The following is a 19,263-nucleotide window of genomic DNA, read 5'->3' on the forward strand; positions in this document are numbered from 1 at the left end:
TTTATACTCGTGACAATTAGCCTATATTGATAGGGCTAAATTGACATTTGTATTACAGAAGAAATATGAAGTGCATTTTGACTCCCGAGTGGCGCAGCGGTCTAAAGCACTGCATCACAGTGCTATACAGACCCTGGTTTGATTCCAGGCTGTCTCACAACCGGCCGTGATTGGGAGTCCCATATAGGGCTGCTCACAATTGGCCCAACGTCGTCCTGGTTAGGGTTTGGCCGGGGTAGGCCGTTACTGTAAATAAGAATTTGTTCTTAACGGACTTGCCTAGTTAAATAAAATAAGCATGGTAGCAATTTAAAGGGACCGGTTTGGATATTATGGGAATATTATTAGACCTGTGAGGGCACAACAAGTGAGGACACAACAATTCACCCGACGACACAAGACTGAATCCAAACATTACACTGTGCATTTTACTTTCATGTAATTTTCAGCGGATTTGTTGATAACAAAATCTGAACATATTCTGGATACATTCAGTAAGATGATAAGACCATTTCTGGAAAATGTGGGATAGGTGCAACATAAAACCAAAAAATGACAAGGGTTTGAGTGAGAGGAGAAACTGGTGTCTCTATGTGGCCTCTCCACAGTGTGCAATTTCAATGCATTTCATGACTCAAAGAAGAGTTTTCAACTATAATGTACTTTTTTTTTAGCTCTCCTAGCTGTGCCGTTGAGGAACTAGAGCAAGCAGACTTGTAGTTGTTTTGTTTGGAGCTCAACCCTGCATCCCCGCCATCACACAACTACTGGTGTTCACGCAATCCAAAAACGCTCCATTATAAATCGCAATCTGAGAAATCTTACAGTGGTAGGCTTTCACAAGGCAATTCAGAGAAAGAGGTCATCATGTTGGTGTGTATAGAAAGGAGTCAGGTGTGACAGCCTCACCAGAGCATGTGGACAGTGATTAAACCCCAGTCTACTAGGTTTTGTGGTCACTTGTCTGAAAGTCATGTGATGCAGTCCAGCTGGCACCATTTTGAGCCATTAAGGTCATGTGGGTCAGTTATGCTTGACCATTGTAACTACATTATATGGTGGAGTTGGCTCTGAATGAGGGCAGTCAGATCAGGGCAGTCCCTGTCCCGATGTTTCAATGCTCGGGGGTGGCGTGTCAGTGGAGGGGGAGGTGTGTGTGCAAGGCTGGGAGAGAGTGCTGAACTCCGGGGTGTCTGGACTGGAGAGCCCTGGGAGGAGGGCGGCGGGGGCGATAACATTCTGAGAATTGGCAGCAGATTAGCTGTGCTACTTGACAAAGTGGAGCTCACTTCGCCTTGCCACGGCAGTAGCCAGGGGACAGGGAGTCAGGAGAGAGAGTAAATGGAGGGAGAGAGGAAAGGAAAGAAGGAGAGAAGAAAGAGAGGTTCCGGCTTTTCTCTCCTCCATACTGCCCCACCATATGAAAGTATAGTGAGTTTGCCTGCCAGGTCTCCAGGGCTCTCCTAGACCTCCCCTCCAGCAGAGAGACAGAGAGAGAGACAATAATTAGCCTGCTTGGCTCTCAGGTGTCATTTAATGTAAGCCATCTCCACAGGAAGTCATGGAAGTTGTGTTGTGCCGAATGTGCCGGGTTCATTTTAAATGCTAACTTATCGATGCAGCTTAAATCTGCCCCAAAGCCAAATGCTGACCTCGACTGGATGGTCCAAGATAGACTTGGTGAAACATGCCATTTCTGTTGGAAGTAGAAATATGAAGAAGCTGATACAACTGCACTCTTTCATCTTGTAACTCTAGCTGGTGAGATGTAGTAGCAGTAGGTGCTAACAAGCTAGCAATGTTGAGCAATGTTGAGTCATAGCTGTGCCGTGTTACTTGTAACTCAAGCCACACTAACTAGCCAGCAGCACTTTGAACAGTAGGCCTAACATAATTACAGTATGCTGCTGTAATCTGATCTTTAAGTAACAAGACCTGCCAGGAAGATAGTAATTTGACATGGTGAAAGACATCCCAGTAACAATGCCTTTAACTATAAATATACTGACATACACTGAGTGTAGCAAACATTAGGAACACCCCCCTCCCCCCTTTTCCTTCAGAACAGCTTCAATTCGCTGGGACATGGACTCTACAAAGTGTCGAAAGCGTTCCACAGGGATGCTGGCCCATGTTGACTCTACGAAGTGTCGAAAGCGTTCCACAGGGATGCTGGCCCATGTTGACTCTACAAAGTGTCGAAAGCGTTCCACAGGGATGCTGGCCCATGTTGACTCTACAAGGTGTTGAAAGCGTTCCACAGGGATGCTGGCCCATGTTGACTCTACGAAGTGTCGAAAGCGTTCCACAGGGATGCTGGCCCATGTTGACTCCAATGCTTCCCACAGTTGTGTCAAGTTGGCTGGATATCTTTTGGGTGGTTTTTATATACGGGAAACTGTTGAGCAAACCCAGCAGCGTTGCAGTTCTTGACACAAACTGGTGCGCCTGTTACCTACTACCATACTCTGTTCAGAGGCACTTCAGTCTTTTGTCTTGTCCACTCACCCTCTGAATGGCACACATACACAATCCATGTCTCAGTTGTCTCAAGGCTAAAAAATCCTTCTTTAACATGTCTCTTCTCCTTCATCTGCACTGATTGAAGTGGATTTAACAAGTGACATCAAAAAGGGATCAGAGCTTTCACCTGTATCCACCTGGCCAGCCTGTCATGGAAAGAGCAGGTGTTCTTAATGTGTTGTATACTCAGTAGGGCTGTCCCCGACCACAACAAATCTTGGTTGACCGAATAAAACCAACTACATATGCACTGAGCTTCTCTGATGGTTGAAGCACACGGTTTGATTAAATAATTAAGACACACAAATGACTCAAGTAAGAGCCCGATGGTGACACTCTGTTCAAAAAATGACTGTGTGACTGGTGGTCGTTGTGACTGGTGGGCGTTGACTCGCTCTCCTCCCTACTGCAGTGAAACGGCACCACAGCACAGTAAGTGTTTATTGTGCTGTCCGTGCCCAAGCTGCTACATCATTTCATCCGTTTAGTTTCTTACTTGCTTCTGACTGAAAAAGTTCTGTTACCAAAATCACTCATTTGTTTACAAAAAAATATTCCCTATTCCCTCAAACCCTGCTCTCTTTACGTGAAACATGTAAGCATCGTATGCATGTGGCCTTAAGCCTGACCTATAGCCTATCATAATCACATCAACACATTGGTTATAACAAACTCTGAACACAGTGATGTCGACAGCAAAATGGATGCGAAGGACATGAAAAAGCAACTCGAAACGGGCTAATATTTACAGGTTGCTCAGGAGGGAAAGGGGAGGTCAGATCTTTGGAAGACATTTGACTTAGTGGTGGAAACTACTGGAGATCCAGAAAAAGGAGGGTATAGGAGCAAGTGTTGTGTGAGTATTATGTGCCAAACAGTTGCTGTTAGATTACAATGTTATAATTTATTCTGACCATTTGGGACAGTGTTAACAACACTAAACACTAAACACACATGTGTACCAGAGAGTCTGTACTAATGGAAAAAATATAGATAAAGCCTTTATTACAGCAGACTGAAAATAGTTGCATGCATTCGTGAATTGTGGTTTATTTATTGCTTAGGCTAATTATTCAAAGCTCCCTTTGTTATGTAATTTCAAAACAAAAATGCTTCATTGCGTTTCAAAGCATGAATGTCTTGCATGCTTTGTGATGGCAGGAACACATGAATGATTGATTGATGCAGTAGCCTATAGAAGTATTGAAATTATATTCATATATATATATATATATAGGCCTAAGTAATATATATATATAAATGCGACTGCTCGACTAAAGAAATCTCGGTCGAGCAACAGCCTATCGACCAAACAATCGACCAGTCGACTAAATGGGGTCAGCCCTAACACTCAGTGTATGTGGGACATGTTATACAAGATTATTTGGTTCCTGGTTCTTTAGGCTCGTTGTGTGTGTGTGTTTCTATCTCCCGGTATGGTGCAGATAAATAAACCTAAATGAAACTTGACGTTTGGCATTTCCAGCGTTCAGCCCAGTGTAATGACTTGAGCTGATAGCAGCTGTTACTGTTGGTACTGTAATTGGTTGAAACGACTGTGTGGAGAAAGAGAACAACAATGATCTTTAGATGGAAGCCTGTTGCCGGAGAGACAGATATATACAGTATGGTCTTGGGCCAGTGACAATGAGAGGTAACCAGAACCTGGGTCTAGGGGTGGCTGCTGGGGTTAGGCTTAGGTCTCTCTGCGGTTGATGCATGAAATTAAACCATTGCAGTATAAAAACGTGGGTGTGTTGTGAGGTTAGCAGTCCCGCGGTGACACACTCAGCCAAAGGGCGGTGGGTGTGTTGTGAGGTTAGCAGTCCCGCGGTGACACACTCAGCCAAAGGGCGGTGGGTGTGTTGTGAGGTTAGCAGTCCCGCGGTGACACACTCAGCCAAAGGGCGGTGGGTGTGTTGTGAGGTTAGCAGTCCCGCGGTGACACACTCAGCCAAAGGGCGGTGGGTGTGTTGTGAGGTTAGCAGTCCCGCGGTGACACACTCAGCCAAAGGGCGGTGGGTGTGTTGTGAGGTTAGCAGTCCCGCGGCGACACACTCAGCCAAAGGGCGGTGGGTGTGTTGTGAGGTTAGCAGTCCCGCGGTGACACACTCAGCCAAAGGGCGGTGGGTGTGTTGTGAGGTTAGCAGTCCCGCGGTGACACACTCAGCCAAAGGGCGGTGGGTGTGTTGTGAGGTTAGCAGTCCCGCGGCGACACACTCAGCCAAAGGGCGGTGGGTGTGTTGTGAGGTTAGCAGTCCCGCGGCGACACACTCAGCCAAAGGGCGGTGGGTGTGTTGTGAGGTTAGCAGTCCCGCGGTGACACACTCAGTCAAAGGGAGGTGGGTGTGTTGTGTTGGGTGCTATCAGCTGGTAGGGAATGACAGCTATGCCTTAGACCAGGCATTCGCCCCTAATCTTAAAGTAAACCCTCCCAGGCCCGACCCAAGAGCCTTCGACTGAATGGTGACACACAAGCTCACCCCTCCACTCATCCCGTCTCTCTTAACGTACTCTCTCACTTTCTGTGTGTCCCTCCCTCTCTTTCTCTCTCAATTGAACAGGCTGATCTCTTTCATTGATTCCCAGAGAAAGTGGTATCCAGCATACAATGCCATTTAGTTTTTAGTTCCATGTTCAAAATCGACCATCATCCATCAATGTTGTTTCAGCGGCAGTAGAGCCACACTCCAGTGGGTTTCTTCCTGTTAACTGAGATGATCAAAGAGGGACATGTCAATGAAGTAAAGTGGGCTGTTAAGAGTTAGATAGTGGACTCTTTTATCAGTATTGGTGCCTTAGTGACTCGTGTGACCTCCTAAGGGTGATGGAGAATCTACTGAACAGGGAATTTCCTTGTGCTGGGTGGATCCCCAGTTCATTCCCTTGTGTCCTCATTCTCTCACAGCAATGTCACTGAGAGAGGCAGGGCGGGACAGAAACCACCAGTCCGAATTTAGACCGTGGTCTGTTTGGACAGTGACTTCCGCTCCTGTGGGTTGTTCCTGCTTCCAGAGACACACATATAGTTTCCTCTACATGGGGGCATCTCCTCAACTTGCCATGCTTGGTATTTACGCTCTATTTAGACCAGCCTAAAACGAAGGGGAGTTGGGGCTTTCCTCTGTTTCCTTTGCAGCAAAAGAGGTAAACACTAATGCTTGCCGATATTGTCAGAACTAACGAGCATTGACGTATGTTTTTAGCCTTGTCCCAGGCCGGCTGTGTGTCTGTGTTGTGATGAGAGGGCCAAAGACAGCAGTGGGACCCAGAGTTCAGGCCCCTGTGGGCCCCACTGGCCTGTCTTACCCCGGCCTGGCCTGTCTTATCCTAACCTGACTTACCCTGGCCTGCCCTGGCCAGTTGACACAGCTGCTCAGTGTTGTGGAAACTCCCCACCTCTTGTTTGTTGTCACTACAGAAAAGCCTCATGGGGGGGGATAGAGAGACAGAGACAAGAGCTCTACAGCTGATTCCCAGCAAACTAAAATTGGTTCTGTGAATGTTCCCAGAACATTCATAAGGTTAACCTAAATGTTCTAATAACACAAACACTGTCTAGTTATGCTCATGATTATACTATGTTTGTTTAAATCTTTCACCTGATCTTGCAAGAATGTCCCAGAAGACATTTTGTCTGTACTTTAAAGGTTGCCAGAATGTTTCATTAGTTTGTGGGAACAGAATGGGGAAATCTCAAGAGATATGTTCCCCACATTTTGTCCCACATAATGTTGTAAAAACATTACTGGGACATTGTGTTATTACATTACCAGGAAACCGAATAAGAACATTCGGGGAATGTTCTGTGGTGATTGTGCACAACATTGTAGGGAGTTTTAGGAGAACATTCTGTTTAAAACATTTTGTTATCAAAAACATTCTTTGAATGTTGTCAATGTAATGATAGATAGAATCCTAACTAGAACTTAAAGGTGCACTATGTAGTGATTGTATGATTTAATAATAAATGATTGTATTTTTAAATAATTTGTATAAGAAATGTTTTTAATAATTAGCCTAATTTCAGTTTGTGACAATAAAAAGCAAGTATAGTGTAGACAATCATTGTACCACCTTACCCGCTTTGAAATATATTTTCCATCACCAAACATATTTTATTTTTATGTTTGAAGCTGGTGTACAAAACCAAAATAAAAGATGCAAAAACAAAACTTAAGAACGGGAAGCATAGAAATAGCGCACATATAACTGATCTACCGCTTCTTTGACTTGCTTTCAATGAGAATGACAGATCTATAACGCACATTTCTACGTGAATTATGTCGGTTCTCCCAAATATTGCAGCTTTAATGGGAATGTTGTCCAATGTCCTGGTAATGTTTCCGGTTTGCTGGGGAGGGCATTAATAACAGAGGTATTTATAACCTGGTGCAGGCAGGTTAACTCAAAGTCTGACCGTCACTGGAACTATTTTAAAGAGAGGATTACTGAGGGGTTACACACATCTGATAGTAGGCGCTGTAAAATGAAGAATGTGGTTATGTGTCCAGAATCCATGTTATTGGTGTGCACTTTTTGTGCACATAGCACCTAGCGCTACCAAGGCTGAGGTGGATGATGACTGCCAGACCACCACAGTTGTCAGAAGGAGATCCTAGTGTTGTAGACACAACGTCCAGTCCACCACATCAGGATACCTACGGGATTTTCCAGGGTTTTAAATGTTTCTGTTGAGCGATACCCTGAGTGTACAAAACATTAGGAACACCTTGCTAATGTTGAGTTTGCACCTACTTTTGCCCTCAGAATTGCCTCAATAGTGTCGGGGAATGGACTCTACAGGATGTTGAAAGCGTTCCGCAGGGATGCTGGCCCATGTTAACTCCAATGCTTCCCACAGTTGTGTCAAGTTGGCTGGATGTCCTTTGGGTGGTGCACCATTCTTGATACACAGGGGAAACTGTTGAGTGTGAAAACCCCAGAAACATTGCAGTTGTTGATACACTCAAACCGGTGCACCTGGTACCTACTATCAGATCCTGTTCAAAGGCACTTACATCTTTTGTTTTGCCCATTAACTCTCCGAATAGCAAACATACACAATCCTCAATTGTCTCAAGGCTTAAAAATCCTTCTTTAACCGTTCTCCTTCCCTTCATCTACACCAGGTTTCCCCAACTGGAAGTGCATGGTAGTTTTCAGAGCAAAAAATAAATATTTTTTTTAAGGGATGCACGATATATCAGTGAACATATCGGAATCGGCCGATATTAGCTAAAAACGCTGGGCCAATTGTGCGCCGCCCTATCACAGTCCGATGTGATACAGCCTGGATTCAAACCAGGGACGGTAGTGACGACTGCAATGAGATGCAGTGCCTTAGACCACTGCGTCCATGAGTGTGTGTTAACTATTTAACTGTACTAGAATGCTTAACACGCCGCTAAAATGTTAAATATCGGTTATCGGTATCAGGTTTTTTTTTGGCAAGGAAGATATCGGATATTGGTATCGGCCAAAAATGTCATATCGGTGCATCACTACTTTTTTAATTGTTTCTTGTTGGACATAAAAGTGTAGCTCCAAGAGATTGTAATTATGAAAATCTGTTCCAAAGTATTCCCATGCACGTGATCATATACAAATATAAGCAAGGTTTGAAATGATTATGTTTAGTCAAATATAATATCTGTTTGGGATTCTTGCGATCAGTTTGCAGTCTACAAATTATTTGTAATTATGTTCCTGGACCCCCGACCATCCGCTCAAGAAACAATCAATAAGGGATCATAGCTTTCACCTGGTCAGTCTGTGTCATGGAAGAAGCAGGTGTCCTTAATGTTTTGTACACTCAGTGTATGTTGCAGCTTAGATGTAGCAGCCTCCCATACAATCCATTCATCCCTTTATGGAGACGTAGACCAGCTTATAATATAAAGGCTCACCATCAGCAGGCAGAAACTCATGTCAAACAGAGGCGGTAACTGAATTTCTCCGTAAGAAAAGTCATTTTTGTCTTTCCGTTTAAAAGGACGATCATGCCTACTGAACATGACTCGGGTCTCGGAAGAATCAATCTATCTTTTTTGACTGTGAGAATATTTGTCTGGTCAATATGTCAATGTATTATGTCTGTTTGTAACTGTGAAAATGTGATAATATTATAAATGGTATTTTAATGCTTTGGGACTCTTGGGAGAATAGTCCAAATGAGGACTAAAAGAGATCCTAATAAAATGAAAGACAATCAAATCTCTGCCCTGTGCTCCTGCAGTAGCTGGTAGCGAGGACATACCTGACCTTATAATGGGACCTTTTCAGCACCCTGTTAGAGGGGCAGAGCGTGATCTCTGTGACAGCTCCTCACCAGGGCCCTGCTTCAGCCCAGCCTTCTGGAACATATACCTTGTTATGCTATGCAAAAGGCCTCCTGCGGGGACGGGGGCCTGGGATTAAAAATAAACATAAAGAAAAAATATAGGACAAAACACACATCACGACAAGAGACAACACAACACTACATAAATAGAGACCTAAGACAACAACTTAGCAAGGCAGAAACACATGACAACACAGCATGGTCACAACATAACAACAACATGGTAGCAACACAACATGGCAGCACAAAACAGGATACAAGTATTACTGGACATAGACAGCACAAAGAGAAAGAAGGTAGAGACATCAATACATCACGCAAAGCAGGCACAATTTATTACCCCATAATGACAAAGGCAAAACAGGTTTTTAGACATTTTTGCAAATTAGTAAAAAACTAAAACACTGAAATATCACATTTACATAAGTATTAGACCCTTTACTCAATTCTTTGTTGAAGCACCTTTGGCAGTGATTGCTGGGCCAGGTGTGCCTGGGCAGTTTCTCTCATTTTTCTCTGCAGATCCTCTCGAGCTCTGTCAGGTTGGATGGGGAGTGTCGCTGCAGAGATGTTCGATCAGGTTCAAGTCCGGGCTCTGGCTAGGCCACTCAGGGACATTCAGAGACTTGTCCCGAAGCCACTCCTGCATTGTCTTGGCTGTTTGCATAGGGTCATTGTCCTGTTGGAAGGTGTACCTTCACCCCAGTCTGAGGTCCTGAGCGCCCTGGAGCAGATCTCTCTGTACTTTGCTCCGTTCATCTTTCCCTCGGTCCTGACTAGTCTCCCAGTTCATGCCACTGAAAAACATTCCCACAGCTTGATGTTGCCACCACCATGCTTCACCGTAGCAATGATGCCAGGTTTCCTCCAGACGTGACGCTTGGCATTCATGCCAAAAAGTTCAATCTTGGTTTCGTCAGACCGGAGAATCTTGTTTCTCAGTGTCTGAGAGTCCTTTAGGTGCCTGATGGCAAACTTCAAGTGGGATGTCATTTGCCTTTTACTGAGGTGTGGCTTACGTCTGGCCACTCTACCATAAAGGTCTGATTGGTGGAGTGCTGCAGAGATGGATGTCCTTTTGGAAGGTTCTCCTATCTCTACAGAGGAACTCTAGAGCTCTGTCAGAGTGACCATTGGGTTCTTGGTCACCTCCCTGACCAAGTCTTCGTAGATCCAAACTTCTTCCATTTAGGAATGATGGAGGCCACTGTGTTCTTGGGGACCTTCAATGGTGCAGACTTGTTTTGGTACACTTCCCCAGATCTGTGCCTCGACACAATCCTGTCTCGGAGCTCTATGGGAAATTCATTGGACTTCATTGCTGGGTTTTTGCTCTGACATGCACTGTCAACTGTGGGACCTTTATATAGACAGGTGTGTGCCTTTCCAAATCATGTCCAAACAATTGAATTTACCACATTTGGAGTCAAATCAAGTTGTAGAAATATCTCAAGGATGATCAATGGACACAGGATGCATCTGAGCTCAATTTCAAGTCTCATAGCAAATGGTCTGAATACTTATGTAAATAAGATATTGTTGTTTTTTATTTTGAATACAGTGCCTTTGCGAAAGTTGATCCTTGTTCTTCATGATGCTCTCTGCGCTTTTAACGGACCTCTGAGTCTATCACAGTACAGGTGCATTTATACGGAGACTTGATTACACACAGGTGGATTGTATTTATCATCATTAGTCATTTAGGTCAACATTGGATCATTCAGAGATCCTCACTGAACTTCTGGAGAGAGTTTGCTGCACTGAAAGTAAAGGGGCTGAATAATTTTGCACGCCCAATTTTTCAGTTTTTGATTTGTTAAAAAAGTTTGAAATATCCAATAAATGTCGTTCCACTTCATGATTGTGTCCCACTTGTTGTTGATTCTTCACAAAAAAATACAGTTTTATATCTTTGTTTGAAGTCTGAAATGTGGCAAAAGGTCGCAAAGTTGAAGGGGGCCGAATACTTTCGCAAGGCACTGTACATTTGCAAACATTTCTAAAAATGTTTTTGCTTTGTCATTATGGGGTATTGTGTGTAGATTGATGAGGGAAAAACATTTATTTAATACATTTTAGAATAAGGCTGTAAACGTAAGAAAATGTGGAAAAATTCAAGGCGTCTGAATACTTCCTGAATGCACTGTAGTCTTGTGCTGTAGCCTTGTTATGCGACAAGAGATTAGTCACCCACTGATGCAATGTTCAAGAGACGCCCGCCTACCTGCCTGGCCGCAACACCCTCTCCCACATGCCTGCATAGAGGAGGGCTAGGCTATACAGCATATACTGTAGGAACGTGTGAAGGCACAGTGTGTGGAGTTGTACGTGGGCTTTGAAGACAGATGGAACGTTTTAATTAAGCTGTGGCTCATGTGTTTGGATAGAGACTACAGTAGATCAGGGACTACATTAAGTTCATGAATGCAAAATGGCTTTTGGCAAGTTGAGTCGCTTGCTTGGGTGTCTCTTAGTTAAACCTTTATATTGTTGAGGCTGATGTGGATTGGCCTGTTTACAAGATGTTATTGTAAATGTGCTGATCGACTTGTATGTTTCTTGTGCAGAAGCTGGGCGGAGCCTCCCTTCCTGTGAACACTCTGGTGAAGATCAAAGAGGGCCTGCTGCGACAGAGAGAGCTGGAGATTGACAGGTCAGTAATACAGAGCACAGAGGAGGAGGGCCATTTCAACAAGCAGGGCTGCACTGAATCATTGGGAAAAGCAGGGGAATTAATTAAGGCTGGAGAAAAACACACCAGAACAATTCTAGGAGGACCACACCAAAATCAGTCTTATTGTGTTGGGGCCGCAAACATGTCTGAGTCTCTATGCACCTCATTATATTTCACCACTGTGTCTGACTCTGTTCGTCGCAGTAGGAAAAGCATTGTGAGAGAAAGTGTCCCTTCACTTCGGGGTGTCATTGCCCAGGGGAAGGTTAGTGCACTGTCGTCTCTGATATGATGGGGCAATACTGCATTCATTTTTCTATGGGCCACACACTGTCACTGTCACCCCTTCGAGGCACACAGACACACATTTTTTCAATGACCTTGAGCAGATGTCAGTGTGGCGGCATGCGGCCACACGTCCGAGGTGTCCCCTTTCAGAGTGGCAGGCTGGCGCTGACAGGTCAGGCTGGGCAGTGCCAGGGGAGGGGAGCGGACAGGGTCACCTATCACCACCCACCCATAGATTACTGTAGGAAATACAGGCAGAGACACAGCAGACACACAGCACAGAGACTTACCCTGCCGCACCGAAACATAGACTGGCCTTAACATGAAAGGTTGGGCCGGGCTTTGAATTGGAGGGATCAGTGTGTAACCCAGCCATTGATTTATATATACACTAGATGACTGATTCGGGGCACTGTTTTGAAGTCACCGTGCCACCATCTTGGAACTCCCCCACCAGTGTAAAAAATATTTTGGAAGCTATAGAAATACATTTATTAATGTCTACATTCATTTTTGCCACACTTTCTATATTACAGACACATTAATGCTTACTTTAAAATTATATTCTGAGCAAAAATATAAATGCAACATGCAACAATTTCATTGATTGTACTGAGTTACAGTTCATATGAGGTAATCAGTCAATTGAAATAAATTCATCAGGCCCTAATCTATGGATTTCATATGACTAAGAATACAGATATGCATCTGTTGGTCACAGATACTGTGCTGCCATCCCTTAAAAAAATGGGCCTCAGGATTTCGGCAAAATATTTTAGTGCAATCCAATTGCCGTTGATCAAATGAAATTGTGTATGTAATTTATGCCTGCCCATACCATAATCCCACCGCCACCATGGGCCACTCTCTTCACAACGTTTACATCAGCAAACTGCTGGCCCACATGACGCCATACATGTGGTCTGTGGTTGTGAGGCCGGTTGGACTTACTGCCAAATTCTCTAAAACGATGTTGAAGGCGGCTTGTGGTAGAGAAATAAACATTCAATTCTTTGGCAACAGCTCTGGGGGACATTCCTGCAGTCAGCATGCCAATTGCACACTCCTTCAACTTGACACCTGTGGCATTGTGTCGTGTGACAATACTGCACATTTAGTGTTCTTTTATTGTCCCCAACACAAATCTAATTTTATTTGTCACATACACATGGTTAGCAGATGTTAATGCGAGTGTAGCGAAATGCTTGTGCTTCTAGTTCCGACAATGCAGTAGTAACCAACAAGTAATCTAACTAACAATTCCAAAACTACTGTCTTATACACAGTGTAAGGGGATAAAGAATATGTACATAAGGATATATGAATGGGTGATGGTACAGAGCAGCATAGGCAAGATACAGTAGATGGTGTCGAGTACAGTATATACATATGAGATGGGTATGTAAACAAAGTGGCATAGTTAAAGTGGCTAGTGATACATGTATTACATAAGGATGCAGTCGATGATATAGAGTACAGTATATACGTATGCATATGAGATTAATAATGTAGGGTAAGTAACATTATATAAGGTAGCATTGTTTAAAGTGGCTAGTGATATATTTACATAATTTCCCATCAATTCCCATCATTAAAGTGGCTGGAGTTGAGTCAGTGTCAGTGTGTTGGCAGCAGCCACTCAATGTTAGTGGTGGCTGTTGTACAGTCTGATGGCCTTGAGATAGAAGCTGTTTTTCAGTCTCTCGGTTCCAGCTTTGATGTACCTGTACTGACCTCGCCTTCTGGATGATAGCGGGGTGAACAGGCAGTGGCTCGGGTGGTTGTTGTCCTTGATGATCTTTATGGCCTTCCTGTAACATCGGGTGGTGTAGGTGTCCTGGAGGGCAGGTAGTTTGTCCCCGGTGATGCGTTGTGCAGACCTCACTACCCTCTGGAGAGCCTTACGGTTGAGGGCGGAGCAGTTGCCGTACCAGGCGGTGATACAGCCCGCCAGGATGCTCTCGATTGTGCATCTGTAGAAGTTTGTGAGTGCCTTTGGTGACAAGCCGAATTTCTTCAGCCTCCTGAGGTTGAAGAGGCGCTGCTGCGCCTTCTTCACGATGCTGTCTGTGTGAGTGGACCAATTCAGTTTGTCTGTGATGTGTATGCCGAGGAACTTAAAACTTGCTACCCTCTCCACTACTGTTCCATCGATGTGGATAGGGAGGTGTTCCCTCTGCTGTTTCCTGATGTCCACAATCACAAGATGCACCTGTGTAATGATCATGCTGTTTAATTAGCTTCTTGAAATACCATACCTGTCAGGTGGATGGATTATCTTGTTAAAGGTCAAATGCTCACTAACAGGGATGTAAACAAGAATATGTGCGAAGAATATGATAGAAATACACTTTTTGTGGGTCTGGAAAATGTCTGGGATATTCTATTTCAGCGCTTGAAAAATGGGACCAACACTTTACATGTTGCGTTTATATTTTTGTTCAGTGTATTATGTGAGCTAAACAGAAAAATGAAATTATATATACAGTACCAGTCAAAAGTTTGGACACACCTACTCATTCAACAAGTGCTCAGCATATGTGGGAACTCCTTCAAGAGTGTTGGAAAAGTGTTCCAGGTGAAGCTGTTTGAGAGAATGCCAAGTGTGCAAAGCAGTCATCAAGGCTCAAATAGAATCTCAAATATAAAATATAGTTTGATTTGTTTAACACTTTTTTGGTTATTACATGATTCCATATGTGTCATTTCATAGTTTTGATGTGTTCACTATTATTCTACAATGTAGAAAATAGTACAAATAAAGAAAAACCCTGAAATACGTAGGCGTGTCCAAACTATTGACTGGTACTGTATATATAAAAACATTTTCCTTAAACTATAATTAACCTAATGTTACTGGCCCGCTACAACAAAATACTTAAATACATATAATTTTGTCACTAAAACATTTAATTGAAATTCTGTAGAATTCCATTCATTCCTATGGAGGACTGCTCCTACTGGGTAGTGCCAATATGGCCGACCGTTGGCTTCAAAGCCCCTCAATTGCCAACACATAGCATCAGCAATCCAGGGTTTATATACATATTGGAACGTAGCCCAGCCTGCTCATTCTTGAGACTGGTCAATTGTTGGCACCTAGGCGTTTATAGTGAATTAGACGAGATGCTATGTGCATTAGATATGGGATTAACGGTTTCTTGCCATTATGTTTCTAGCCATGAGTTGGGTTAACAGTAGGCTGTTCAGGGTGTTCAAAGTTGGACTTTCTCAAGTGTATGCCTCCTGATTCAGAGGGGTTGAGTTAAATGTGCAAGACACATTTCAGTTGAATGCAGTCAGTTCACTTTCCCTTTTATTGATAATCTCCCTCAATGTGATGCATATTAATGAGAAAAAAAGCTCATTTCACCACCAGGTGGCATTCTTAACCAAACCTACATACACTGAGTATCCCAAACATTAGGAAGACCTTCCTAATATTGAATTGCACCAAACCTTTTGCCCTCAGAATTGCCTCAATAGTGTCGGGGAATGGACTCTACAGGGTGTTGAAAGCGTTCCGCAGGGATGCTGGCCCATGTTGACTCCAATGCTTCCCATAGTTGTGTCAAGTTGGCTGGATATCCTTTGGGTGGAAGACCATTCTTGATACACAAAGGAAACTGTTCAGCGTGAAAAACCCAGCAGCGTTGCAGTTCTTGACACAAACCGGTGCGCCTGGTACCTACTACCATACCCTGTTCAAAGGCACTTAAATCTTTTGTCTTGTCCATTCACTCTCTGAATGGCACACATACCCAATCCATGTCTCATTTGTCTCAAGGCTTAAAAATCCTTCTTTAATCTGTCTCCTTCCCTTCATCTACGCTGATTGAAGTGGATTTACCAGGTGACATCAATAAGGGATCATGGATTCACCTGGTCAGTCTATGTAATGTAAAGAGCCGCTGTTCCTAATATTTTGTCAACTCAGTGTACATGTGTAGTATCTTAATTCGACCAGTTTCTCACAGTAGGAAAAAAGTACCTACAGCAACAGGAAATGTGAATTATTATGTGGATTATAATGAATGCACAGTGTTGTCGAGGTTGATACATTTTTAGCCACGATAAATCTGACATTTTGAAGTGTGAATTAAAAACTTTAGAAGGTTTTTTAATCCTTGAAAACACTACAATTTATTGAATATAGTATATCGGTACACAACATTTAGTATTCCTATCTCGATCCAGTATCATTAATCAACACTCCCCTTTTATTTAGCTGAAAGGCAGAAAATGTCAAGGTAAGAGCATTAGGAGCTGATTATAAATATGGCATTCTTTCAGGGCGGAGGGTTTAGGGGAGTGAAATTGTGCTTGCCTCATCAGGGAAGCATGCAGGCAGCTGGCCCACCCTCCACTAGAGAGAAATATTAGACAAGTGATTTATACTGAGTGGCGATTCTGTCACACAGCCTTAATCTTCATGTTTTACTGGCCAACCAGGGCCCAGTACAAAGCACCGTATATTACCACCTGTCCACAACGCTGACTCAGAAGTACCCAGGGCTACATATGTATGCTATATGCTATAAACTCTAGTGGCATTAAGATGGATGTTATTATATATTGTTATTATATATCGGCCTACATGATCCGCACAGAGTGGGCATTCATTGGCCTGTTGCCTGTGTAATATAGATAATGGAGAGAGCTGGCTCTGTGTGTGACCATTGCTTATTTTACTGTGTACCTTTATAAGATGTATTCCTATGTTAGTATGACTTGGATATCAGTATACCTGCTTCTGTAATCAATAGTGATGTGTCACTGACATGATATTCTGATGTGTGTTTTACAGACAAAAGCAGCAGATCCTACAGCTCCATGCCCGGATCAGGGACAATGAGCTGAGAGCGCAACAGGTCCTCCAGAGCCAGAAGGGGCGCTGTGACGACCCCTATCTACTTAACGCTAAAGTAATAAAATATCATCTAGTGTATCAGTAACTGCCAGCAGCATTACCACCCTGTGTTGCACTGCTGGCTTTCTACTAAAGCTAAGCAGGGTTGGTCCTGGTCAGTTCCTGGATGGGAGACCAGGTGCTGCTGGAAGTGGTGTTGGAGGGCCAGTAGGAGGCACTCTTTCCTCTGGTCTAAAAAATATCCCAATTCCCCAGGACAGTGATTGGGGACAATGCCCTGTGTAGGGTGCCGTCTTTCGGATTGGACGTTAAACGGGTGTCCTGACTCTCTGAGGTCATTAAAGATCCCATGGCACTTATCGTAAGAGTAGGGGTGTTAACCCTGGTGTCCTGGCTAAATTCCCAATCTGGCCCTCAAACCATCATGGCTACCTAATCATATCCAGCTTACAATTGGCTCATTCATCCCCCTCCTGTAACTATTCCCCAGGTCATTGCTGTAAATGAGAATGTGTTCTCAGTCAATTTACCTGGTAAAATAACAGATTTTTAAAAAGTAACAACCCAACTGTCTTACCTACTATACTGTTATTCCCAACTGTCTTACCTACTATACTGTTATTCCCAACTGTCTTACCTACTATACTGTTATTCCCAACTGTTTTACCTACTATACTGTTATTCCCAACTGTCTTACCTACTATACTGTTATTCCCAACTGTCTTACCTACTATACTGTTATTCCCAACTGTTTTACCTACTATACTGTTATTCCCAACTGTTTTACCTACTATACTGTTATTCCCAACTGTCTTACCTACTATACTGTTATTCCCAACTGTCTTACCTACTATACTGTTATTCCCAACTGTCTTACCTACTATACTGTTATTCCCAACTGTTTTACCTACTATACTGTTATTCCCAAATGTTTTACCTACTATACTGTTATTCCCAACTGTTCTACCTACTATACTGTTATTCCCAACTGTCTTACCTACTATACTGTTATTCCCAACTGTCTTACCTACTATACTGTTATTCCCAACTGTTTTACCTACTATACTGTTATTCCCAGCTGTTTTACCTACTATACTGTTATTCCCAACTGTTTTACCTACTATACTGTTATTCCCAACTGTCTTACCTACTATACTGTTATTCCCAACTGTTTTACCTACTATACTGTTATTCCCAACTGTCTTACCTACTATACTGTTATTCCCAACTGTTTTACCTACTATACTGTTATTCCCAACTGTTTTACCTACTATACTGTTATTCCCAACTGTTTTACCTACTATACTGTTATTCCCAACTGTTTTACCTACTATACTGTTATTCCCAACTGTCTTACCTACTATACTGTTATTCCCAACTGTCTTACCTACTATACTGTTATTCCCAACTGTCTTACCTACTATACTGTTATTCCCAACTGTCTTACCTACTATACTGTTATTCCCAACTGTCTTACCTACTATACTGTTATTCCCAACTGTTTTACCTACTATACTGTTATTCCCAACTGTCTTACCTACTATACTGTTATTCCCAACTGTTTTACCTACTATACTGTTATTCCCAACTGTTTTACCTACTATACTGTTATTCCCAACTGTCTTACCTACTATACTGTTATTCCCAACTGTCTTACCTACTATACTGTTATTCCCAACTGTCTTACCTACTATACTGTTATTCCCAACTGTTTTACCTACTATACTGTTATTCCCAACTGTTTTACCTACTATACTGTTATTCCCAACTGTTTTACCTACTATACTGTTATTCCCAACTGTTTTACCTACTATACTGTTATTCCCAACTGTTTTACCTACTATACTGTTATTCCCAACTGGCAGAAGGTTTTAACATTCCAAGCGTTGACATATCTGGAACTTTTTAAAAGAATGACAACTAATTGCTCTCCTTGTCTCTTTCCCAGGAGTCTCCATATGACAGTCCTGTAGCACAGCCCCACCCCCAGCTGCAGGTCCCAGATAGGGTGAGTCCTCTGTGCTGTGACAACGGGGCGCTGGGCCATAAGCTGGCCGCTGCAGAGCTGGAGGTCATCCACCTCAACGAGTTCCTCAAACAGACTACCCAGAAATACACAGAGGACATCAAGAAGCTGGAGGAGAAGGTGACCACAGTACACAGATCAACCTTAACACTAGCCTCAACCACAAACACCAGCCTCACCACAACCTTAATCCTAACCCTAACTCTAATATAGTTCATGTCCACACCCAGTATCAACCCCAGTCAAAATTCTAACCCCAATGAATGTAATCAACCATTTCTCCTGCCTTTCAGATGAAGACGCGCGACCGCTACATCAGCAGCCTGAAGAAGAAGTGTCTGAGGGAGAGTGAGCAGAACAAGGAAAAGCAGCAGAGGATAGAGACCCTGGAGAAGTACCTAGCTGACCTGCCCTCCCTCGATGAGGTCCATACCCAAGCCCAGCAGGTAGTTTTGTCTCCCCAGCCACGGGACCACCTCAAGGGGTCCGTCTGGCTGGCTGACCACAGGGGTTCTGCTCGCATCTCTACTGACATCTCT

At 43.3% G+C, this 19,263-nt stretch overlaps 1 protein-coding gene across 4 annotated transcripts in view; it reads left to right on the forward strand.

Annotated features, from left to right (window-relative positions):
• LOC123990730 (centrosomal protein of 85 kDa-like) overlaps nt 1-19,263 on the forward strand; it is a 100,438-nt gene that overhangs the window by 69,931 nt on the left and 11,244 nt on the right. For all 4 annotated transcript variants that reach the window (XM_046291549.1, XM_046291551.1, XM_046291548.1 and 1 more), the window contains 4 exons: nt 11,434-11,519; nt 16,636-16,753; nt 18,647-18,844; nt 19,018-19,170. In XM_046291549.1, coding sequence (XP_046147505.1) covers nt 11,434-11,519; nt 16,636-16,753; nt 18,647-18,844; nt 19,018-19,170 — 555 coding nt within the window. The remainder of the gene's footprint in view (nt 1-11,433; nt 11,520-16,635; nt 16,754-18,646; nt 18,845-19,017; nt 19,171-19,263) is intronic.

Source organism: Oncorhynchus gorbuscha, linkage group LG12 (genome assembly GCF_021184085.1).
Source record: "Oncorhynchus gorbuscha isolate QuinsamMale2020 ecotype Even-year linkage group LG12, OgorEven_v1.0, whole genome shotgun sequence".
Lineage (NCBI taxonomy): Eukaryota > Metazoa > Chordata > Actinopteri > Salmoniformes > Salmonidae > Oncorhynchus > Oncorhynchus gorbuscha.